Genomic DNA, 24,713 nt, shown 5'->3' on the forward strand with positions numbered 1-24,713 from the left:
TAGCAGCGAGTACGGAGCTTGGAGTATTGCTGATTAGGGTCTTCATGGTTGCTGGAACATTGTGGGTGTTGAGGAGGCGAGCGCTTAAGGTGTGACCTGGTGAAAGGAGCAGAAACTGCGTAAGAATGCTGCGGTATGTTGTAAGTTGTGGTCTTGGGGGTGCTTTGGAGATTGGGAACCTTGTGTATGTTGGGATTGGTTTGCTGTGTGGAAGGTGTTGCTCTCGAGATAGGTCGTATTACCATATGTTCTCCTAACTCTTTTGCGGTTCTCAGCCAACTTAAGGGTTCTGGGGCGGGCTGCGGGCTTTGTGTTTTATGTGGTTCTTGAATGTAAGGCATGAGGATAAGTCTCGCTGGGTGCAAGAAGTGGGATCAGATTCAGGTGTTGGACAGAGAAAAGTTCTCTTCTGTGCGAGTTGTGCATGTGGCGCTGCTGTACATAGTGCACGTAGCTTAGTGATTATTCAGACTTATGCCTGCTGTGGTGTGTGCCCCTTAGGTTTGTTCATGCGAGAATGTATTTACTTAAGTATGGCAGTTGCACATCACGTACTTAACATTACATTTGGGACGGTTAAGGCTCCCCATTAATCTCGTAGTGATGTTGGTGCAATATGGTACCTGCAAAGCCATTTGAATTATGCAACAGGAAAGGAGCCAATTATGTTGCAGGATTGACTAAATTATGGGGGACTACAAGGCACATTATGCATCATAATGCGGTGCATTTTGTGATGGTATTGCTTAATTAGTTTGTCATTTTAATACTGCATGGACAAAGGTTTCACACCATTAGTACCAGTTTAACACGCGAGTACAGCCATAAGCAACAGAGATCAGTTAACATTTGAACAGGGTCTTCTAATACGCAGCAACAGTTGCTGCAGCGTTTTTTTCATTTGGTAACTTTTGACCTGTTTCAGCTAGAACCTACACTCCTGCATATTGTGCAGCCGATGATTCGTTATGTGGCAAATGAGGCAAACCCATAATTTTGCAGAAAACTGCACTGCCGCAGAATCGTATAGTACGAGTGGCCCTGGGTACCAGCCCTATCCACCAATATTTGCATTGACATTGTGGTGCAAACATAGATGGGATGCATCTTCTGATATTTGTCCCGTGTATGACTTTCAGGTATAATTAGGCTTCCCAGTTTATGGTATTTTGTTTGTGCCTTTTCCATTTCTACGTATTTGGTTTTGCTAATGGTATAAATATTCATCCATATTAAATTTGGGTTTTGCGTACTTAACATTACATTTGGGACGGTTAAGGCACCCCATTAATCTCGTAGTGTTGGTGCAATATGGTACCTGCGAAGCCATTTGAATTATGCAACAGGTTGCAGGATTGACTAAATTATGGGGCACTACAAGGCACATTATGCATCATAATGCAGTGCATTTTGTGATGGTATTGCTTAATTAGATTGTCATTTTTACATGTTAAAACTGCATGGACAAAGGTTTTACACCATTAATACCAGTTTAACACGCGAGTACAGCCATAAGCAAAAAAGAGACCAGTTAACATTTGAACAGGAGGTGCTTTCGCTCCCAAGATCAATGTGTATGTGTCTAGATCTATGTGTGTGGCTCTCTGTGTGTGTGTGGCTCTCTGTGTGTGTGGCTCTCTGTGTGTGTGGCTCTCTGTGTGTGTGGCTCGCTGTGTGTGTCTGTGGCTCTCTGTGTGTGTCTGTGGCTCTCTGTGTGTGGCTCTGTGTGTGGCTCTGTGTGTGTGTGTGTGTGTGTGTGTGTGTGTGGCTCTCTGTGTGTGTGGCTCTCTGTGTGTGTGGCTCTCTGTGTGTGTGGCTCTCTGTGTGTGTGGCTCTCTGTGTGTGGCTCTGTGTGTGTGTGTGGCTCTCTGTGTGTGTGTGTGTGTGGCTCTCTGTGTGTGTGTGTGTGTGTGTGGCTCTCTGTGTGTGTGTGTGTGTGTGGCTCTCTGTGTGTGTGTGTGTGTGTGTGTGTGTGTGTGTGGCTCTCTGTGTGTGTGTGTGTGTGTGTGTGTGTGTGTGGCTCTCTGTGTGTGTGTGTGGCTCTGTGTGTGTGGCTCTCTGTGTGTGTGTGTGGCTCTCTGTGTGTGTGTGTGTGTGGCTCTCTGTGTGTGTGTGTGTGTGGCTCTCTGTGTGTGTGTGTGTGTGTGTGTGGCTCTGTGTGTGTGTGTGTGTGTGTGTGTGTGTGTGTGGCTCTCTGTGTGTGTGTGTGTGTGTATGTGGCTCTCTGTGTGTGTGTGTGTGTGGCTCTCTGTGTGTGTGTGTGTGTGGCTCTCTGTGTGTGTGTGTGTGGCTCTCTGTGTGTGTGTGTGTGTGTGGCTCTCTGTGTGTGTGTGTGTGTGTGTGTGGCTCTCTGTGTGTGTGTGTGTGTGTGTGTGTGTGTGGCTCTCTGTGTGTGTGTGTATGTGTGTGGCTCTCTGTGTGTGTGTGTATGTGTGTGGCTCTCTGTGTGTGTGTGTGTGCGTGTGTGTGGCTCTCTGTGTGTGTGTGGCTCTGTGTGTGTGGCTCTCTGTGTGTGTGGCTCTCTGTGTGTGTGGCTCTCTGTGTGTGTGGCTCTCTGTGTGTGTGGCTCTGTGTGTGTGTGGCTCTGTGTGTGTGTGGCTCTCTGTGTGTGTGGCTCTCTGTGTGTGTGGCTCTCTGTGTGTGTGGCTCTCTGTGTGTGTGGCTCTCTGTGTGTGTGGCTCTCTGTGTGTGTGGCTCTCTGTGTGTGTGGCTCTCTGTGTGTGTGGCTCTCTGTGTGTGTGGCTCTCTGTGTGTGTGGCTCTCTGTGTGTGTGGCTCTCTGTGTGTGTGGCTCTCTGTGTGGCTGTGTGTGTGTGTGTGTGGCTCTGTGTGTGTGTGTGGCTCTGTGTGTGTGTGTGTGTGGCTCTGTGTGTGTGTGTGGCTCTGTGTGTGGCTCTGTGTGTGTGTGTGTGGCTCTGTGTGTGTGTGGCTCTCTGTGTGTGTGTGGCTCTCTGTGTGTGTGTGTGTGTGTGTGTGTGTGTGTGTGTGTGTGTGTGTGTGTGGCTCTCTGTGTGTGTGTGTGTGTGTGTGTGTGTGTGTGGCTCTCTGTGTGTGTGTGTGTGTGTGTGTGTGGCTCTCTGTGTGTGTGTGTGTGTGTGTGTGGCTCTCTGTGTGTGTGTGTGGCTCTCTGTGTGTGTGTGTGGCTCTCTGTGTGTGTGTGTGGCTCTCTGTGTGTGTGTGGCTCTCTGTGTGTGTGTGTGGCTCTCTGTGTGTGTGTGTGGCTCTCTGTGTGTGTGTGGCTCTCTGTGTGTGTGTGGCTCTCTGTGTGTGTGTGTGGCTCTCTGTGTGTGTGTGTGTGTGTGGCTCTGTGTGTGTGTGTGTGTGTGTGTGGCTCTCTGTGTGTGTGTGTGTGTGTGTGTGTGTGGCTCTGTGTGTGTGTGGCGCTCTGTGTGTGTGTGGCGCTCTGTGTGTGTGTGGCTCTCTGTGTGTGTGGCTCTCTGTGTGTGTGGCGCTCTGTGTGTGTGGGGCTCTCTGTGTGTGTGGCTCTCTGTGTGTGTGGCTCTCTGTGTGTGTGGCTCTCTGTGTGTGTGGCTCTCTGTGTGTGTGGCTCTCTGTGTGTGTGGCTCTCTGTGTGTGTGGCTCTCTGTGTGTGTGGCTCTCTGTGTGTGTGGCTCTCTGTGTGTGTGGCTCTCTGTGTGTGTGGCTCTCTGTGTGTGTGGCTCTCTGTGTGTGTGGCTCTCTGTGTGTGTGGCTCTCTGTGTGTGTGGCTCTCTGTGTGTGTGGCTCTCTGTGTGTGTGGCTCTCTGTGTGTGTGGCTCTCTGTGTGTGTGGCTCTCTGTGTGTGTGGCTCTCTGTGTGTGTGGCTCTCTGTGTGTGTGGCTCTCTGTGTGTGTGGCTCTCTGTGTGTGTGTGTGTGGCTCTCTGTGTGTGTGTGTGTGGCTCTGTGTGTGTGTGTGTGGCTCTGTGTGTGTGTGTGTGGCTCTGTGTGTGTGTGGCTCTGTGTGTGTGTGGCTCTGTGTGTGTGTGGCTTTCTCTGTGTGTGTGTGGCTTTCTCTGTGTGTGTGTGGCTTTCTCTGTGTGTGTGGCTTTCTCTGTGTGTGTGTGGCTTTCTCTGTGTGTGTGTGGCTCTCTGTGTGTGTGTGGCTCTCTGTGTGTGTGTGTGGCTCTCTGTGTGTGTGTGGCTCTCTGTGTGTGTGTGGCTCTCTGTGTGTGTGTGGCTCTCTGTGTGTGTGTGTGGCTCTCTGTGTGTGTGTGTGGCTCTCTGTGTGTGTGTGTGGCTCTCTGTGTGTGTGTGTGGCTCTGTGTGTGTGTGTGGCTCTGTGTGTGTGTGTGTGGCTCTGTGTGTGTGTGTGTGGCTCTCTGTGTGTGTGTGTGGCTCTCTGTGTGTGTGTGTGGCTCTCTGTGTGTGTGTGTGGCTCTCTGTGTGTGTGTGTGGCTCTCTGTGTGTGTGTGTGGCTCTCTGTGTGTGTGTGGCTCTCTGTGTGTGTGTGTGGCTCTGTGTGTGTGTGTGGCTCTGTGTGTGTGTGTGGCTCTGTGTGTGTGTGTGGCTCTGTGTGTGTGTGTGGCTCTCTGTGTGTGTGTGTGGCTCTCTGTGTGTGTGTGTGGCTCTCTGTGTGTGTGTGTGTGTGTGGCTCTCTGTGTGTGTGTGTGTGTGTGGCTCTCTGTGTGTGTGTGTGTGGCTCTCTGTGTGTGTGTGTGTGTGGCTCTCTGTGTGTGTGTGTGTGTGGCTCTCTGTGTGTGTGTGTGGCTCTCTGTGTGTGTGTGTGGCTGTGTGTGTGTGTGTGGCTCTCTGTGTGTGTGTGTGTGTGGCTCTCTGTGTGTGTGTGTGTGTGGCTCTCTGTGTGTGTGTGTGGCTCTCTGTGTGTGTGGCTCTCTGTGTGTGTGGCTCTCTGTGTGTGTGGCTCTCTGTGTGTGTGGCTCTCTGTGTGTGTGGCTCTCTGTGTGTGTGGCTCTCTGTGCGTGTGGCTCTCTGTGTGTGTGTGGCTCTCTGTGTGTGTGTGTGGCTCTCTGTGTGTGGCTCTCTGTGTGTGGCTCTGTGTGTGTGTGTGTGGCTCTGTGTGTGTGTGTGTGTGGCTCTCTCTGTGTGTGGCTCTGTGTGTGTGTGGCTCTGTGTGTGTGTGTGGCTCTGTGTGTGTGTGTGGCTCTCTCTGTGTGTGTGGCGCTCTGTGTGTGTGTGGCGCTCTGTGTGTGTGTGTGTGGCGCTCTGTGTGTGTGTGTGTGTGGCTCTGTGTGTGTGTGGCTCTGTGTGGCTCTGTGTGTGTGTCTCTGTGTGGCTCTGTGTGTGTGTGTGTGTGGCTCTGTGTGTGTGTGTGGCTCTGTGTGTGTGTGTGTGGCTCTGTGTGTGTGTGTGGCTCTGTGTGTGTGTGTGGCTCTGTGTGTGTGTGGCTCTGTGTGTGTGGCTCTGTGTGTGTGGCTCTGTGTGTGTGGCTCTGTGTGTGTGGCTCTGTGTGTGTGTGTGTGTGGCTCTGTGTGTGTGTGTGTGTGGCTCTGTGTGTGTGTGTGTGGCTCTGTGTGTGTGTGTGTGGCTCTGTGTGTGTGTGTGGCTCTGTGTGTGTGTGTGTGGCTGTGTGTGTGTGTGTGTGGCTCTGTGTGTGTGTGTGTGGCTCTGTGTGTGTGTGTGTGGCTCTGTGTGTGTGTGTGTGGCTCTCTGTTTCTCCAGTATTAGGGTGTCTTTCATAGATTCACATGCTTGAATATTCCCCGTCGTCGGAGTGGGAGTCCCACGGTAAATAAAATAGCAATATATACATATATATATGTAGTAAAATATATACATAAGTAATCATATAATTAGTGCATATAGGTGTAAAACACACATAGAGTACCTATAAGAGAAAAACTCCATAGGAATACAATGGAGAGAGACAAAAGACCTTTGTAGTCTATCTCTGTCATTATGTAAGTCCGAACTCCAGCCAATCAGGCGTCAGCCCCTCTCTAGAACCTTCTCCTCAGAGCCTCTCACCTCAGATTTTCTACCGCACGTCGTGTGACAGGGAGTCTCCCTGAGCTCTGCTCAGTTTTGTCAGTGAGGATGTCTTCTAGTAAGAAATCTTTGTTTAGACCATGCTCTTCATGTGGAAAACTGCGTTTGTTCTCTGAGGACCCACACAGTAAGTGTATTTACTGTTTATATCCTGACCATGAGGTGGCAAAATGTAAGTTTTGTAGAACTTTTTCTACAAAAACTCTAAAGGACAGAGAAGGCCGCCTGCTTTTATGGCTACAGAGACTGAAGGACAAGGATAACTCTCCCTCTGATGTGGAAAGTCTCTTTTCTGGTCGTTCTCAACCAGCCTCTAAGCGCAGTAGTGTGCAGGAGTTACCATCTCCTTTCCTGAAGAAAAAGAAGCTGGCTTTGCCTCTGACAACTGCCACCTTTGTGGTTTCACCTACTGCTTTGTCGCCTATGGGACACTGTTCTCAGGCTGCTGAGGCGTCTACTTCCTATTCCTCGGGGAAAACTTTGTCAGCCTCGTCGACGATGCTCCCGACGACGAGATCTGCTGTTTCTACCTCGTCGACGGTGACCCCGACGACGACGTCAGCTGCTTCGTCGTCGACGAGCGTTATGTCGACGTTATCCTCGTCGACGATTACCATCACTTCTTCAAGGGCAGTGACTTCTGTTGTGCCCATTACTTCGACGTCGACGAAGAAGGTAAAGGTTCCGTCGACGAAGACTGTGTCGTCGACGAAGACATCGTCGAGCTCGTCGACGCCCATTCCGTCGGCGAAGAAAAAGAAGATCCCGACGACGACACTGTCGACGGTGGTTCCGTCGACGAAAGCCTTGTCTACGAAGACCTCGACGACGGCTCCGTCGGCAGCAGCTCCGTCGACGGTGGCTCCGTCGACGGCGGCTCCGTCGACGGCGACCTCGTCGACGGCGACCCCGTCGACGGCGAATCCGACGACGGCAATCTTGTTGCCACAGACGTCGTCGACGATAATTCCGTCGACCATCATTCCTTCGACGACGGCTCCGTCGACGAGTACATCCCCACAGACATTCGTAAGGGTACGAATACGCGGTGTGGCTACTACCCAGAAAACAAGAAGGGAAGGAGTTTCTTGGACACCATTACCTCCTACTGTGGGCTTGGAGAGCCAAGAACATAATATTCCTTTGGGAGTTGCACAGCCTCCCTCACCATTATTTGCTACAGATTCGGATCAGGAATCCGAGGGGTTACCGGAGTCTTTCGGAACGGCACAAAGTCCATCCGACTTGGTTATTAAGTGCCAGGATGTCAGTAGTGAGGATGAGGATCCGGTATTTATACACCAGGCCCCTCCGAAGCATAAAACGGCGACTCTTCCTCTGTCGCTCATTACTAATCTCCAACGCATGTTGGACGACTACAACCAACGGTTCCCTCTATCCCCTCAACGTTCAGAGGTTCCGTCAACCCCGGTGATTCCAGCAATTATTCCACCGGTACCTATTGTAAATCCTGCTCCACAGATGCCGCCTGTACCTCCACGACAGGTTCCGGAAAGGGTGTTGCCTCATTATGAGCCTGTAGAGGAAGGCCCTCAGGACCCAGAAGAGGGTGAAATCCCAGATGATGATGGGGATGTAGATGACAATGATGATGATATGGCGGAGTGGGATAATTACCAGGCACAAACACCATCCCCCTCACAAATAGTAACAGGGGATTCACCTCCAGTGGACATAGCCAATTTTCACCAACTGATGGAAAGGGCATCACACCGTTTTAAGTTAACAACGGAGCGCAGGGAGGAAGATTGCTTCCTTTATGATTTCAAGAATCAACCCTACAAACAGACTCATGCTATTCCCATAGTTGAGTTTATTTGGGAAGAAGGCAAGAAATTAATGCAAACACCGAATACCTTGCCAGCTCAGGTGCCTCGATTGGAAAAGAAATATAAGGCACCGATAGGAACCCCAGCATGCCTCACGGGTCAGGCTAAACCTGAGTCGGTCGTTACGCAGGCAGCGCAACGTAAGGCGAAAAATCCGGCATCTTCTATCACCTCGCCTCCGGATCGTGACGGACGTCGGATGGATGCCATAGGGCGTAAATTCTCTTCTATGGCCTCTACGGTGGTTAGAGCAGCTAATGCCTTGGCCATCCTGGGACGATATGACAGACAAGTTTGGGCTGATATCTCGGATGTGGTTCAGGAGTTACCAGAGCCATCTAAACTGGAGGCAATGAAGTTGCTCCAAGAGGGAGAAGCGGCATCGGCGGAAATAATCGATTGTGCAGTGGACATCGCCTGCATGGGTTTCCGTCAGCTTGCCGGAGCGGCTGTTCTGCGTAGGCAAGGATGGTTAAAATCTACATCCTTTCGTCAGGAGGTTCAGTCTATGATCTTAAACATGGCATATGACGGCGAGTCTTTATTTGGGAGCCACGTCGATGAAGCTCTACAGTCCATAAAGAAAGACACTGAAACAGCTAGATCACTAGGAAACCTTCAATTTCAGCGGAGTAATTTTCGTGGTGCACGCGGACGCGGCACCTCCTCAAGTTTTCGAAAAGACAATAAACAATACAAACCTTACAATCAAGGGTCCAACCGTTACTCTTATGGACAGCAACAGCAAACATCACGGCAGCAAACCTCCAAGTCATATAGAGGAAAATCCTCATACAGAGGATCCGCATCAAAGAGACAGTGACTCTTCCCGGACAGACAAGGTTGGAGGTCGAATCTCTCTGTTCTTTTCCCAATGGTCCTCCATCTCAAAGGACCGTTGGGTTTTGGACATTGTGAAGAAGGGACACGCCTTAGAATTCACCAAATTCCCTCCTCCCACTCCACCCTCCGGACCGCCACCAGCTCACATGAAAGAACTGTTGCATCAAGTCCGACTTTTAAGGCAAAAAGGAGCTATAGAACTGGTACCAGTGTCTCAGAAGGGAAAAGGTTTTTATTCCCGGTTCTTTTTGATCACGATTACCAATTCAAGGTGTTACCATTTGGCCTGCGCTCAGCCCCTCAAGTGTTCACGAAGGTACTGGCTCCAGTAATAGCGTATTTGCGCCTCCAGGGAGTGCAAATATTTCCATACCTGGACGATTTTCTCCTGAAATCTCAGTCAAGCACTCACCTGCGACAACACACTCTTCTGTGCCAGAACGTGTTTCGCTCTTTAGGCCTATCCGTAAATGTGGAAAAATCCCAACTTCATCCGTACCAACAAAGAGATTTCCTGGGCGCAACTCTGGAGACTGTGTCGGCGAAGGCATTCCTCTCCCAGGAGCGTCTCAAAAAGATGCTGCGACTGGTGGCTCTGATCAGATCAAGAGAGTCAGTTTCTGTGAGACTATTAAAATCATTTCTGGGGATGGCGTCATCATCCATTGCCTTGATCCCTCATTGCCGGCTGAGGACACGTCCTATCCAGGAAGCTCTGGATGCTCAGTGGCGTCAGGTAACGGGATCTTTCCACGACATGATATGTGTCACAGATCAGATAAAGTCAGCACTCGCATGGTGGGCAATTCCAGCCAACTTGACGGAAGGCATGTCCTTTCTGTCGCTGCCACCGGACAGAACACTCACAACAGACGCCTCATTGGAAGGATGGGGCGCTCATTTGGAGGATCTCTCTGTGAAGGGAAGATGGTCCACACATCAAAGATCTTGGCACATCAACAGGTTGGAGCTCATGGCGATTTTTCTGGCTCTAAAATCGTTTCTGCCTTTGCTCCAAGGAGAGTCAGTGCTAATACAGACAGACAACACAACCTGTATGCACTATGTCAACAAACAGGGCGGAACAAGATCCCCAAGTCTCTCCAGGCTAGCTCAAAGAATTTGGGACTGGTCTCTCAGTCATCAGATCTTGCTTACGGCAGTCCACCTGCCAGGAGTATCCAATGTCCTAGCGGATTCCCTGAGCAGGTCCTCCTCGTCGACCCACGAGTGGGAGTTACACCAACCCACTCTAGAGAGGATATTCCAACTATGGGGCCGTCCGCAACTCGATCTCTTTGCCACGCCGGAGAACCGGAAATGCCGAAATTACGCAAGCTGGCATCCCCACAAGCAATCACAAGGGAATGCCCTTTTGATAAACTGGTGCAATCTATTTGCGTACGCCTTTCCTCCAATACCCCTCATACCTCGGGTTCTTTGGAAGATGAGGAGACAGCCTTGCCACCTGATCCTAATAGCCCCGCGCTGGCCACGGCAAGCGTGGTTCTCAGAACTGCTCCTCCTGTCCCAATGCCAGCCAATCCTCCTGCAACATCGGACGGATCTGCTTACCATGAGCGAAGGGAGAATTTGTCATCCAAATCCCTCCTCACTGAGCTTATCAGCATGGAACCTGAACACCATGAGTTCGCCCACCTAGACATCCCCCAGGATTGTAGGGATATTTTGGCCCAGGCAAGAGCACCTTCTACAATCAGGACGTACAAGTTTAAATGGAAACGATTCTGCCATTGGTGTGCTGCTAACGGAGTTCATCCGATACATTCCACGGCAGAGCAATTGCTACCATTCTTCTTGCACCTAGCCAGTTCTGGACTGTCGCATGCAACCCTAAGGGTTTTTCTAGCAGCCATTTCCCGTTTCCGGCAAGATGGATCAAGTTCCCTGTGTTCCTCAAGAATAATCCGCCAATTCTTTAAGGGCCTATTCCGGAAATTTCCGCCAGTTCGGCGTCCTCCTCCGTTGTGGCACCTCAACGTTGTGTTGGCACAATTGATGAGACCTCCGTTTGAGCCCATTCACAAGGCCGACCTAAAATATCTCACTTGGAAAGTAGCTCTACTTCTGGCACTAACGTCTTCTCGTCGTGTCAGTGACATCCATGCTTTTACCATCAAACCTCCGTTCCTGCAGTTCAAACCGGATGCTGCAGTGTTACGCACCAATCCATCATTTCTACCCAAGGTGCCTACTGACTTTCACATTAATGAGCCAGTAATATTAAAGACCTTTTTTGCCAATCCTCAGACACCTGCAGAACAAAGATTACATTCTTTGGACGTCAAGCGGTGTCTTAAGTTCTACATCAGTAAGACAGCTTCTTTCAGGAAATCCGATCAACTTTTTATAGCTTATGGACGCTGTCATAAAGGACGTCAGGTTACTAAACCAACGATTGCACGCTGGATCTCGGCAGCTATTGTCTTCTGCCACCAAAGGGCAAATAAACCTCTGCAGTCTCCAGTGAGGGCACACTCCACTAGGGCAGTGTCATCATCTACTGCCTTATTTGCTGGAGTCTCTTTGCAACACATCTGCAGAGCAGCTACGTGGTCGACCAGACACACGTTTACTAAGCACTACTGCTTGGCAACTTTAAGCGAGGAGGATGCTGCAGTGGGACAGGCAGTGCTGCGCAATCTTTTTAAGTAAGGTGAGCCTCTTCCTCCCGCCTCCATATTGTTTCCATATATATTATGCATTTACAATGTTACAGTTGTTCAATACTGTTTTTTATGCATAGAAGATTGATTATCTATATATGTTGAATCTATTTGGCATGGAAACAATGGTGATTGTTACTGCTAGCTATTCTATATTCAAGCATGTGAATCTATGAAAGACACCCTAATACTGGAGAAGAACAATTGTTACTTACCTGTAAACAGGTGGTTCTCCAGTATTGGTGTCTTTCATAGATTCACATGCGACCCTCCCTCCTCCCTTCAGAGGCTCTCTTCTCCTCATGCACTTTACAGTCACTCTTGTGCTACGAAAATCTGAGGTGAGAGGCTCTGAGGAGAAGGTTCTAGAGAGGGGCTGACGCCTGATTGGCTGGAGTTCGGACTTACATAATGACAGAGATAGACTACAAAGGTCTTTTGTCTCTCTCCATTGTATTCCTATGGAGTTTTTCTCTTATAGGTACTCTATGTGTGTTTTACACCTATATGCACTAATTATATGATTACTTATGTATATATTTTACTACATATATATATGTATATATTGCTATTTTATTTACCGTGGGACTCCCACTCCGACGACGGGGAATATTCAAGCATGTGAATCTATGAAAGACACCAATACTGGAGAACCACCTGTTTACAGGTAAGTAACAATTGTTCGTGTGTGTGTGTGGCTCTCTGTGTGTGTGTGTGTGGCTCTGTGTGTGTGTGTGTGGCTCTGTGTGTGTGTGTGGCTCTGTGTGTGTGTGTGGCTCTCTGTGTGTGGCTCTCTGTGTGTGGCTCTCTGTGTGTGGCTCTCTGTGTGTGGCTCTCTGTGTGTGGCTCTCTGTGTGTGGCTCTCTGTGTGTGGCTCTGTGTGTGTGTGTGTGGCTCTGTGTGTGTGTGGCTCTGTGTGTGTGTGTGTGGCTCTGTGTGTGTGTGTGTGGCTCTGTGTGTGTGTGTGTGTGTGTGGCTCTGTGTGTGTGTGTGTGTGTGGCTCTGTGTGTGTGTGTGTGGCTCTCTGTGTGTGTGTGTGGCTCTGTGTGTGTGTGTGTGTGTGGCTCTCTGTGTGTGTGGCTCTCTGTGTGTGTGGCTCTCTGTGTGTGTGGCTCTCTGTGTGTGTGTGGCTCTCTGTGTGTGGCTCTCTGTGTGTGGCTCTCTGTGTGTGGCTCTGTGTGTGTGTGTGGCTCTGTGTGTGTGTGTGTGGCTCTCTCTGTGTGTGGCTCTGTGTGTGTGTGTGTGTGGCTCTGTGTGTGTGTGTGGCTCTGTGTGTGTGTGTGTGTGGCTCTGTGTGTGTGTGTGTGGCTCTGTGTGTGTGTGTGTGGCTCTCTGTGTGTGTGTGTGTGGCTCTCTGTGTGTGTGTGTGTGGCTCTCTGTGTGTGTGTGTGTGTGTGTGGCTCTCTGTGTGTGTGTGGCTCTGTGTGTGTGGCTCTGTGTGTGTGTGTGGCTCTCTGTGTGTGGCTCTCTGTGTGTGGCTCTCTGTGTGTGGCTCTCTGTGTGTGGCTCTCTGTGTGTGGCTCTGTGTGTGTGTGGCTCTGTGTGTGTGTGTGTGGCTCTGTGTGTGTGTGTGTGTGGCTCTGTGTGTGTGTGTGTGTGGCTCTGTGTGTGTGTGTGTGTGGCTCTGTGTGTGTGTGTGTGGCTCTCTGTGTGTGTGTGTGGCTCTCTGTGTGTGTGGCTCTCTGTGTGTGTGGCTCTCTGTGTGTGTGGCTCTCTGTGTGTGTGGCTCTCTGTGTGTGTGGCTCTCTGTGTGTGTGGCTCTCTGTGTGTGTGGCTCTCTGTGTGTGTGGCTCTCTGTGTGTGTGGCTCTCTGTGTGTGTGGCTCTCTGTGTGTGTGGCTCTCTGTGTGTGTGGCTCTCTGTGTGTGTGGCTCTCTGTGTGTGTGGCTCTCTGTGTGTGTGGCTCTCTGTGTGTGTGGCTCTCTGTGTGTGTGTGTGTGTGGCTCTGTGTGTGTGTGTGTGGCTCTGTGTGTGTGTGTGTGGCTCTGTGTGTGTGTGTGTGGCTCTGTGTGTGTGTGTGTGTGTGGCTCTGTGTGTGTGTGTGTGGCTCTGTGTGTGTGTGTGTGGCTCTGTGTGTGTGTGTGTGGCTCTGTGTGTGTGTGGCTTTCTCTGTGTGTGTGTGTGTGGCTTTCTCTGTGTGTGTGTGGCTTTCTCTGTGTGTGTGTGGCTTTCTCTGTGTGTGTGTGGCTCTCTGTGTGTGTGTGGCTCTCTGTGTGTGTGTGGCTCTCTGTGTGTGTGTGGCTCTCTGTGTGTGTGTGGCTCTCTGTGTGTGTGTGGCTCTGTGTGTGTGTGTGGCTCTGTGTGTGTGTGTGGCTCTGTGTGTGTGTGTGGCTCTGTGTGTGTGTGTGGCTCTGTGTGTGTGTGTGGCTCTGTGTGTGTGTGTGGCTCTCTGTGTGTGTGGCTCTGTGTGTGTGTGTGGCTCTGTGTGTGTGTGTGGCTCTCTGTGTGTGTGGCTCTGTGTGTGTGTGTGTGGCTCTGTGTGTGTGTGTGTGGCTCTGTGTGTGTGTGTGTGGCTCTGTGTGTGTGTGTGTGGCTCTCTGTGTGTGTGTGTGGCTCTCTGTGTGTGTGTGTGTGGCTCTCTGTGTGTGTGTGTGGCTCTCTGTGTGTGTGGCTCTCTGTGTGTGTGGCTCTGTGTGTGTGTGGCTCTCTGTGTGTGGCTCTCTGTGTGTGGCTCTCTGTGTGTGGCTCTGTGTGTGTGTGTGTGGCTCTCTCTGTGTGTGGCTCTGTGTGTGTGTGTGTGGCTCTGTGTGTGTGTGTGTGGCTCTCTCTGTGTGTGTGTGTGTGTGTGTGTGGCGCTCTGTGTGTGTGTGTGTGTGGCTCTGTGTGTGTGTGGCTCTGTGTGGCTCTGTGTGTGTGTGTGTGTGTGTGGCTCTGTGTGTGTGTGTGGCTCTGTGTGTGTGTGTGGCTCTGTGTGTGTGTGTGTGGCTCTGTGTGTGTGTGTGGCTCTGTGTGTGTGTGGCTCTGTGTGTGTGGCTCTGTGTGTGTGGCTCTGTGTGTGTGGCTGTGTGTGGCTCTGTGTGTGTGTGGCTCTGTGTGTGTGTGGCTCTGTGTGTGTGTGGCGCTCTGTGTGTGTGTGTGTGGCTCTGTGTGTGTGTGTGTGTGGCTCTGTGTGTGTGTGTGTGTGGCTCTGTGTGTGTGTGTGTGTGGCTCTCTGTGTGTGTGGCTCTGTGTGTGTGTGTGTGTGGCTCTGTGTGTGTGTGTGTGGCTCTGTGTGTGTGTGTGTGGCTCTGTGTGTGTGTGTGGCTCTGTGTGTGTGTGTGGCTCTGTGTGTGTGTGTGGCTCTGTGTGTGTGTGGCTCTCTGTGTGTGGCTCTCTGTGTGTGGCTCTCTGTGTGTGGCTCTCTGTGTGTGGCTCTCTGTGTGTGGCTCTCTGTGTGTGGCTCTGTGTGTGTGTGTGGCTCTGTGTGTGTGTGTGTGGCTCTGTGTGTGTGTGTGTGGCTCTGTGTGTGTGTGTGTGTGTGTGGCTCTGTGTGTGTGTGTGTGTGTGGCTCTGTGTGTGTGTGTGTGTGGCTCTCTGTGTGTGTGGCTCTCTGTGTGTGTGGCTCTCTGTGTGTGTGGCTCTCTGTGTGTGTGGCTCTCTGTGTGTGTGGCTCTCTGTGTGTGTGGCTCTCTGTGTGTGTGGCTCTCTGTGTGTGTGGCTCTCTGTGTGTGTGGCTCTCTGTGTGTGTGGCTCTCTGTGTGTGTGGCTCTCTGTGTGTGTGGCTCTCTGTGTGTGTGGCTCTCTGTGTGTGTGTGTGGCGCTCTGTGTGTGTGTGTGTGGCGCTCTGTGTGTGTGTGTGTGGCTCTGTGTGTGTGTGTGTGGCTCTGTGTGTGTGTGTGTGGCTCTGTGTGTGTGTGTGTGGCTCTGTGTGTGTGTGTGTGGCTCTGTGTGTGTGTGGCTTTCTCTGTGTGTGTGTGTGTGGCTTTCTCTGTGTGTGTGTGTGTGGCTTTCTCTGTGTGTGTGTGTGTGGCTTTCTCTGTGTGTGTGTGTGTGGCTTTCTCTGTGTGTGTGTGGCTTTCTCTGTGTGTGTGTGGCTTTCTCTGTGTGTGTGGCTCTCTGTGTGTGTGTGGCTCTCTGTGTGTGTGTGGCTCTCTGTGTGTGTGTGTGTGGCTCTCTGTGTGTGTGTGTGGCTCTCTGTGTGTGTGTGTGGCTCTCTGTGTGTGTGTGTGGCTCTCTGTGTGTGTGTGTGTGGCTCTCTGTGTGTGTGTGTGGCTCTCTGTGTGTGTGTGTGGCTCTGTGTGTGTGTGTGGCTCTGTGTGTGTGTGTGGCTCTGTGTGTGTGTGTGGCTCTGTGTGTGTGTGTGGCTCTCTGTGTGTGTGTGTGGCTCTGTGTGTGTGTGTGTGGCTCTGTGTGTGTGTGTGTGTGGCTCTCTGTGTGTGTGTGTGGCTCTGTGTGTGTGTGTGGCTCTGTGTGTGTGTGTGGCTCTGTGTGTGTGTGTGGCTCTGTGTGTGTGTGTGTGGCTCTCTGTGTGTGTGTGTGTGGCTCTCTGTGTGTGTGTGTGTGGCTCTCTGTGTGTGTGTGTGGCTCTCTGTGTGTGTGTGTGTGGCTCTCTGTGTGTGTGTGTGTGGCTCTCTGTGTGTGTGTGTGTGGCTGTGTGTGTGTGTGTGGCTGTGTGTGTGTGTGTGGCTGTGTGTGTGTGTGTGGCTCTCTGTGTGTGTGTGTGGCTCTCTGTGTGTGTGTGTGGCTCTCTGTGTGTGTGTGTGTGGCTCTCTGTGTGTGTGTGTGTGTGTGTGTGTGGCTCTCTGTGTGTGTGGCTCTCTGTGTGTGTGGCTCTCTGTGTGTGTGTGGCTCTCTGTGTGTGTGTGGCTCTCTGTGTGTGGCTCTCTGTGTGTGTGGCTCTCTGTGTGTGTGTGGCTCTCTGTGTGTGGCTCTCTGTGTGTGGCTCTCTGTGTGTGGCTCTGTGTGTGTGTGTGTGGCTCTGTGGCTCTGTGTGTGTGTGTGTGTGTGGCTCTCTCTGTGTGTGGCTCTGTGTGTGTGTGTGTGGCTCTGTGTGTGTGTGTGGCTCTCTCTGTGTGTGTGTGTGTGTGTGGCGCTCTGTGTGTGTGTGTGTGTGGCTCTGTGTGTGTGTGTGTGTGTGGCTCTGTGTGGCTCTGTGTGTGTGTGTGTGTGTGGCTCTGTGTGTGTGTGTGGCTCTGTGTGTGTGTGTGTGGCTCTGTGTGTGTGTGGCTCTGTGTGTGTGTGTGGCTCTGTGTGTGTGTGTGTGGCTCTGTGTGTGTGGCTCTGTGTGTGTGGCTCTGTGTGTGTGGCTCTGTGTGTGTGTGGCGCTCTGTGTGTGTGTGTGGCGCTCTGTGTGTGTGTGTGTGGCTCTGTGTGTGTGGCTCTGTGTGTGTGTGGCTCTGTGTGTGTGTGTGTGGCTCTGTGTGTGTGTGTGTGGCTCTGTGTGTGTGGCTGTGTGTGTGGCTGTGTGTGTGTGTGTGTGGCTGTGTGTGTGTGTGTGTGGCTCTCTGTGTGTGTGGCTCTCTGTGTGTGTGTGTGTGGCTCTCTGTGTGTGTGTGTGGCTCTGTGTGTGTGTGTGTGGCTCTGTGTGTGTGTGTGGCTCTGTGTGTGTGTGTGGCTCTCTGTGTGTGGCTCTCTGTGTGTGGCTCTCTGTGTGTGGCTCTCTGTGTGTGGCTCTCTGTGTGTGGCTCTGTGTGTGTGGCTCTCTGTGTGTGGCTCTCTGTGTGTGGCTCTGTGTGTGTGGCTCTGTGTGTGTGGCTCTGTGTGTGTGGCTCTGTGTGTGTGGCTCTGTGTGTGTGGCTCTGTGTGTGTGGCTCTGTGTGTGTGGCTCTGTGTGTGTGTGTGTGTGTGTGGCTCTGTGTGTGTGTGTGTGTGGCTCTGTGTGTGTGTGTGTGTGTGGCGCTCTGTGTGTGTGTGTGTGGCGCTCTGTGTGTGTGTGTGTGGCGCTCTGTGTGTGTGTGTGTGGCGCTCTGTGTGTGTGTGTGTGGCGCTCTGTGTGTGTGTGTGGCGCTCTGTGTGTGTGTGTGGCTCTGTGTGTGGCTCTGTGTGTGTGTGTGGCTGTGTGTGTGTGTGTGTGTGGCTGTGTGTGTGTGTGTGGCTGTGTGTGTGGCTCTGTGTGGCTCTGTGTGTGTGTGTGGCTCTGTGTGTGTGTGTGGCTCTGTGTGTGTGTGTGGCTCTGTGTGTGTGTGTGGCTCTGTGTGTGTGTGTGGCTCGTGTGTGTGTGGCTCGTGTGTGTGTGGCTCGTGTGTGTGTGGCTCGTGTGTGTGTGGCTCGTGTGTGTGTGGCTCGTGTGTGTGTGTGGCTCTGTGTGTGTGTGTGTGTGTGTGTGGCTCTCTGTGTGTGTGTGTGTGTGGCTCTCTGTGTGTGTGTGTGTGTGTGTGGCTCTGTGTGTGTGTGTGGCTCTGTGTGTGTGTGTGTGGCTCTGTGTGTGTGTGTGGCGCTCTGTGTGTGTGTGTGGCTCTGTGTGTGTGTGGCTCTGTGTGTGGGTGGGTGTATGGGTGGCTCTGTGGGTGGGTGGGTGTATGGGTGGCTCTGTGGGTGGGTGGGTGTATGGGTGGCTCGGTGGGTGGGTGGGTGTATGGGTGGCTCGGTGGTTGGGTGGGTGGGTGGCTCGGTGGGTGGGTGGGTGGGTGGATGTATGGGTGGCTGTGTGGGTGGGTGGCTGTGTGGGTGGGTGGCTGGGTGGGTGGGTGTATGGGTGGGTGTATGGGTGGGTGTATGGGTGGCTGGGTGGGTGGGTGGGTGGGTGGGTGGGTGGGTGGGTGTATGGGTGGCTGGGTGTGTGGGTGGCTGGGTGTGTGGGTGGCTGGGTGGCTGGGTGGGTGGGTGGCTGGGTGGGTGGGTGGCTGGGTGGGTGGGTGTATGGGTGGGTGGGTGGGTGGGTGGGTGGGTGGGTGGCTCGGTGGGTGGGTGTATGGGTGGCTGGGTGTATGGGTGGCTGGGTGTATGGGTGGCTGGGTGTATGGGTGGCTCGGTGGGTGGGTGTATGGGTGGCTCGGTGGGTGTATGGGTGGCTCGGTGGGTGGGTGTATGGGTGGCTCGGTGGGTGGGTGTGTGTATGGGTGGCTCGGTGGGTGGGTGTATGTATGGGTGGGTGTATGGGTGGCTCGGTGTGTGGGTGTATGGGTGGGTGTATGTATGGGTGGCTCGCTCTGTGGGTGGCTCTATGCATGGTGGCTCTGTGTGGGTGGGTGGCTCTGTGTGGGTGGGTGGCTCTGTGTGTGGGTGCAAATGCAATAGGTCTCGCATTTGAGAGTGATTAAGCTATTTCTTTAACCCGTTCCGTGCTCATGACGGAACCACTCCGTCATGAGCCACGGGTGCGCTGTGCTCATGACGAAGTGGTTCCGTCATGCTACGGCCGTTGGCGGCCGCTCCGCCCACGCGGCGCTAATTCCCCGCCTGTGCGGGCGATTAGCGCAGTGGGCGGAGTCGTGACGGAACCACTCCGTCATGAGCACAGCTCGCCCGTGACTCATGACGGAGTGGTTCCGTCACGAGCACGGCGGCACCGCATCTGCCCCCAAACCCCCCCCCCCAGCGCCGCGGCGGAATTCCTGCCGCGGCGAAGGGGTTAAATGTTTTAAAAACATAAACAAAAATAATGTCATGAGCAATGCCAATAGCTCTAACTTTAACAATGCCGAGACCATTGCATTGTAAATGCTTGTTTCAAATACCTGTGGTTAAAGACTTCCTTGAAGTTAGTCTATCCACCAATCAGATCCCCCGTCCCCTCCATGGGATCTTAATATTGTTCTTGGTAAGTTGATGGGTGGCCCATTCGAACCCTTTCATAAAGAGTCTCTGCGGCATTTGTCATGGAAGACCGCTTACTTAGTGGCCATCACTTCTGCTTGCAGAGAGAGCAAGATACAAGCTCTGGTTTGTAAAGAACCTTATATCATTTTCCATGCAAATAGGGTGGTCCTTAGAACTGATCTTTTTTTTGTTTTGTTTTTTTTACCTAAAGTCGTCTCTGATTTTCATATTAACCAATCAATCACTCTTGCTACTTTTATTTTCGTAACCCTTCAAGTCCTCTGGAGATGGCTTTGCATTCTCTAGACTTCAAAAGGGTTCTTAAATTCTACCTTGAGAAGACCAAGGCTAATAAGGAAATCAGAGCGTCAGTTTGTAAGCTATGGTTCCATATGTATTGGTTCTTCTGCTTCCAAGCAGTCCATCTCTAGATGGATAGTCTCATGAATTACTTTGTCTTACCAGCTAGCTAACAAACATCTCCTTGGTAAACCGAGGGCCCATTCCACCAGGGGAAAGGACTCTACCACGGCCCTCCTCAGAAATCTACTGATTGCAGACATCAGTAAAGCTGCCACATGGCGATCAGTACACACATTTACATATTGTTTTGGACTCTGACACTCAGGCAGATGCTCAGTATGGGCAAGCCTATTTATGGAATCTGTTTGGATAATTTATCCTTGGAATGTTTTGCAGTGACTATACAGGTGTACATCCGCAGGATGGTGGGTTTGGCCTTTCTATTCTATTCATTGCTTACGACTATTGATGAGTATCCCCGGGAAGAAAAGGATAAGTTATTTACCTGTAATCCTAGTTCTCTTCCAGGGGTATACTTATCAAAGTCATAAGAAACTCGCCCTGTCACCAGTGGTGCATTTTGGGAGCAGGGAGGTCTTAAAGGCACAGTGCCAGTTTTTATTTCTGTGGTGGTTTCTTCTATGCAGCCTATGGGCTAGTTGCCTGCTATTACTTGCCTTTTTCCTTGAAAATAAAGGGCTAGGTCAAAACACTAAGGAAAGCATGTTCTATGTACAGAAATACTTTGCGAACATATTTTTATTTTAAGTGAAAAATCCAATGCAGTTTTTGCATCTTAGCCTGTTGAATAGTTTTAAGCTGCATGTGAATCGCAGCCCTTGGAGGGTGGTGTGCTAGCCGGCGGAGTCCTACAAAGGATTTATGATGTGAATAAATCCCTATTTTTGTTGAACTTTTCACTGTCTTTTGCCTGAGTGCGCGCTCTATTGCTGGTGTGTGTGTGTGTGTGTGTGTGTTCCGGGTTACCCACAAATGGGCGGGACTATTCACTGCTTATGACTTTGAGTATACCCCTGGAAGAGAACTAGGATTACAGGTAAGTAACTTATCCATCCATACTGTGCGACCTATCGGCTCGCAGATGTATTGCTGAAAAGGTTCAGGATCTAGTCTGATGCCTGGGAAATATTCAGAAGTTGAGTAATCTGCAGATTGTGTGTCTCTACCAGGCAGCGCATTACTGAAGGTAAGTAACTTGTTCTATTGGCAGCATGTTGTCTCTTTTAAGGAATGTATTGACATGCCAAAATAGTTTTACCATTTGTTTTTTAAAATTAGGACTCTCGTTGGGGTGATAAAGAAGCAGATAGTGGATGGAGAAGGGCTACAGAGGACGACTCTGAAAGGCGGCGTGCCCCTGCCCCTCCTGAGAAGTACGTATTCTTTACTTGGTTGAAGACACTGCATCACAAGGACATGTCTTACTTGATTGAAATTTCCATACATTACATGATTAGAAACAGATTTAGTGCATCTTCAGTGTAAACAAAGCTCGCAATGTAACATGATTGTTGGCTCACATGCTACGTTATCGTCATTTGTATAGCGTGCACACATTTTTTGATTGACATGTCAGCTCTTTCAAAAGTCCATGAGGGGGGCGGATAGGCCAAGTGGTTCTGAGATTTGTCGCTGGCAGTACTACGAATCGGCATATTTAGATGGGCCATTTGTAGAGTGTACACTTATGTTTCTCTGCAAGTTGTGGAGGAATGTTCTTGGTGTTTGAGACTGGATTGGCTAACCAAATTATTTGCACCTCTTCTAGAATGTTGGGTGCCATTGTCTAGTACATTGTGTATAGTCAACATAAATAGACCCCCAGGAGCAGCGATTACTGCTTCCAAGAACAGTTGCTATCACTAAGTGCCTAGTACACACTTGTGTTAGGCACTTAGTGATAGCAAGTGTTCTTGGAAGCAGTAATAGCTGCTCCTTGAGGGCCTAGTTATGTTAAATGTATATTAGAATTTCTAACTTAATGTGTTCTCTTAGTTGTTGGTGCCTGGTGAAGAGTACTGTTGAGAGCAATGTTGATGACAAACATATGGTATAAATTTTGTGTTCGATACATGTGCAGTGTTGTCTTGTTTGATATTCTCTATGCAGCGGGCGATTTGAGAGGTCTGCTGTTAAGGACAGATAGCCAGCCATTCCAACATGTTGATGTTTCAAAAAACCTTTCAAGTGTCACCTTTTTCAACCAATATTTTAATTTACTGTTGTAGCAAACACGATCCAGAGCACTATTAAGCTTCTAGGGGTGGTTATGCACATAACGAAACTATCCTCATCACCACCACCTTTTTCACGTCATGTCTTTACTGTATGTGTGTTCAATGCAGTAGGAATGTGTTGAGAATATTTAGGGTAAAGCAGGAATTAATTATGAGAACAGCCAAGCAAGAAAATGGCCAGGGTGAGTGAGTAAAGAGTAACAGAGTGAGTGATAAGTGTGCGTTAACTACAAGATGTAATAAAAAAAAAAAAAAGAAAAAATCCTCTTCCTTTTGGTGAAGAATAGGCCATTAAAACACCCTGGTTTGAGCATGGCTTTAGATCTTTTTCTTTCAGCCATGGAGCTCAGAGGTACCTGTTTTAACGAACAAAGACCGAGGGAAGGAAGAACACCAGGAATAAACCATAACATTGGTGGTAGGAGTAAATGTTGCTTAAGGGGAACATTGTCTTTGCTTGTTCACTGTTGAACCCTTTCAGCCTTTAATAAATTTAATGTTCGATGCATGTGTGGCTGTAGATTCAGATGCTGTGCATACTCCTGCCATCTAGAGTGTTTGGCATGGATGTGTGCAAGTTGTTTTACTTTTAAGAAGTCTTTTGAGACTCAAGGTTCAGTGACTACTCATCTTGCTGGTAATGCGCATGGCTATCCACTCCATTGTTAGATTGTTTTTATTTCTGCCGCTTGGTTCGGATGTGTGCTCCCGTTCTCTGTTCGAGACATCATAGGTACTCTCTTCAGTTCCCACAGTAACTCTTAACCCCCGGTATTGTTTTTGAACATTGTGAGAAAGTGGCTCTGTATGTACTGTTCCCAAATAGGTACAGGGTCCACAGTCCCCAAGGGTTTGACAGAGGCTAAAGTTATATATAACCTTACTCTCTAAAGTGGTAGCTTGGTCGAGCAGTAAGGCAGTATCAGAGGACAGTGTAAAGCATTTGTTGTACACACTCAGTCAGCAAATGGTCTCACACACTCAATAACTGAACTCTAGGCCAATGGTTTATATAAAAAAATATATGCTCGTTTTATTTTAGAACCAACAATTGGAATTAAAATATACTTTCTCAGAATGAGATGCTTTATAGAAGTACTTTTGCAATATGTAATTGACTTTTGTAAACAGTTACAAGTGGTTGCAATAGGCAACACTATGTTCGAGGCATATGAGCTGCAGATTATACACTGTGCATAGATCGCCATCTGGTGTTTGGCCCGGATGTTTGCAGTTTGTTTTTCCTCTTGGAAAGTCTTTGGAAGTCACGAGTTCGGTGACTCCTCCTTTGGTTCGTATTGCGCATGGGCTTCGGCTCCATCCTCAGATTGTTTTTTTCCGCCATCGGGCTCGGATGTAATACTTCGCGCTCCGGTTCATAACTACCCAGTTCACCGATCGACTCATAAATCCTCGCTCATCGAGCTTCTTCAAAGATATAAATCATCTTACTCATCTTCTCTTCGGCACTTCTTCGATTCCGGTGGTCGGCGGCCTTCGGGCCTATTCCGGCTCCGGTCTCGGCTGATGGAAAGAACTCCCTTCAAGAAGTGCCCTCGATGTGGGTCCAAATTTCCCCACACCGATCTCCATGAGGTGTGCAACCTCTGCCTCTCCCCAGAACACGAGTCTTTTCGCTCAAAGAAGACCATTCGAGTTCGGGCTAGACGCAACATGGCGCACTCCTCGACCTCCGCTCCAGTCGACATCTTCGGGGACTATGTCGAAGCTCCGGGACAGCAGGACATCGAACAGGACGACGACGACCTCGTCAGCGCTTCCGAGGCCGACGACTCGGATGTGGAGGACATCACCCCGGCGCAGCGGGTCGCGAGTACAATTCCCCCGCCGATACCGAAAAAGGCTTCGGTCACACCTTCGCCTCCGGGCCTAGGCAAGACCAAGGACACTGCTTCTCACACCCCACCTTCGGGCCCGGTAAAGAAGCCTATTAAGCCTTCCGGCAGCTCGGGCTTGAGCCAGCCGACCACCGGTGCCGAGAAACACCCTTCGGCACCGAAGAAAAAATCGGCCTCCACCTCCACTCCGAATCCGACACCGAAGCCTTCGGGGTCGAAACCTGCCCCTCCGGCGCCGACCAAACATCACAAGACCCTCGGCACCGACACTCCCGTGCCGAGAGCTTCTACGGCACCGGCCAAAAGAACGGAGGTTCCAAGGAAGCACGGCTTCGATAAACCTAAAAAGCCGTCGGCCCCGAAACCTTTGGCGCCGACCGAACAACCAGTGTCACAGGAGCTTTTCACACCGGACCCTTTGCAAAAAACCCTCAACAAGGATCGAAAGACTGGACACTTGACATTGTCTTCAAAAAAGATACTTGGACAAGCCAGCTCCACATCAAAAGAGAAAGGACATTGCTACCTCTCCTTTCAGGGTGCCTTCCCCACCTCCTCCTCCTCCTCCTCCTCCTCCTCCTCCTCCGCCTCCTCCACCACCCTCTCCACCTCCACCCCCACCTCGTTCCCCCACCTTGTCTCCTGTCCCAGACGATTTGGGGGACCCTGACTATGATCCAGCAGATGTGCCACAAGATCCCACCCCTACTGGATCTCCAGACCCATGGGATGATTATAACAATCCGGACATCCCAGATGTCCCACAGGATGACCTTTATCCATCTAGGCCATCCCCTCCTGAAGATTCCTTGGGTTTTCACCATTTGTTACAGCGGGCGGCACACTACCACGGGGTGGAGTTACATACCGACCCAGAGGAGGAGGATTTCCTCCTAGACACCTTTGACGATACACATAGGGCCACTGCCATTCTGTGAGAAAGTGGCTCTGTATATACTGTTCCCTAATAGGTACAGGGTGTACAGAGTCCACAGTCCCCCAGAGGCTGATAGAGGTCAAAGTTAGGTATGACCTTACTCTCAAAAGTGGTAGCTTGGTCGAGCAGTAAGGCAGTACCAGAGGACAGTGTAAAGCATTTATTGTACACACTCAGTCAGCAAATGGTTTCACACACTCAATAACTGAACTCTAGGCCAATGGTTTGTATATATAAAATATATGCTTGTTTTATTTTTAGAACCACAAAGGGAGTAAAAATATACTTTCTCAGAATGAGAGGTTGAATATAAATACTTTTGTTTGAAGCAATAAATTTGTGTAAACAGTCACAGTTGGTTGCAATAAACAATCC

General features: G+C 50.5%; 1 protein-coding gene across 2 annotated transcripts in view; it reads left to right on the top strand.

Annotated features, from left to right (window-relative positions):
* EIF3A (eukaryotic translation initiation factor 3 subunit A) overlaps positions 1-24,713 on the top strand; it is a 735,236-nt gene that overhangs the window by 525,066 nt on the left and 185,457 nt on the right. For both annotated transcript variants that reach the window (XM_085602967.1, XM_085602977.1), the window contains exon 18: positions 20,584-20,678. In XM_085602967.1, the coding sequence (XP_085459093.1) occupies positions 20,584-20,678 (95 nt within the window). The remainder of the gene's footprint in view (positions 1-20,583; positions 20,679-24,713) is intronic.

The sequence above is a fragment of the Triturus cristatus genome, chromosome 1_2 (assembly GCF_964204655.1).
Source record: "Triturus cristatus chromosome 1_2, aTriCri1.1, whole genome shotgun sequence".
In the NCBI taxonomy this organism is placed as follows: domain Eukaryota; kingdom Metazoa; phylum Chordata; class Amphibia; order Caudata; family Salamandridae; genus Triturus; species Triturus cristatus.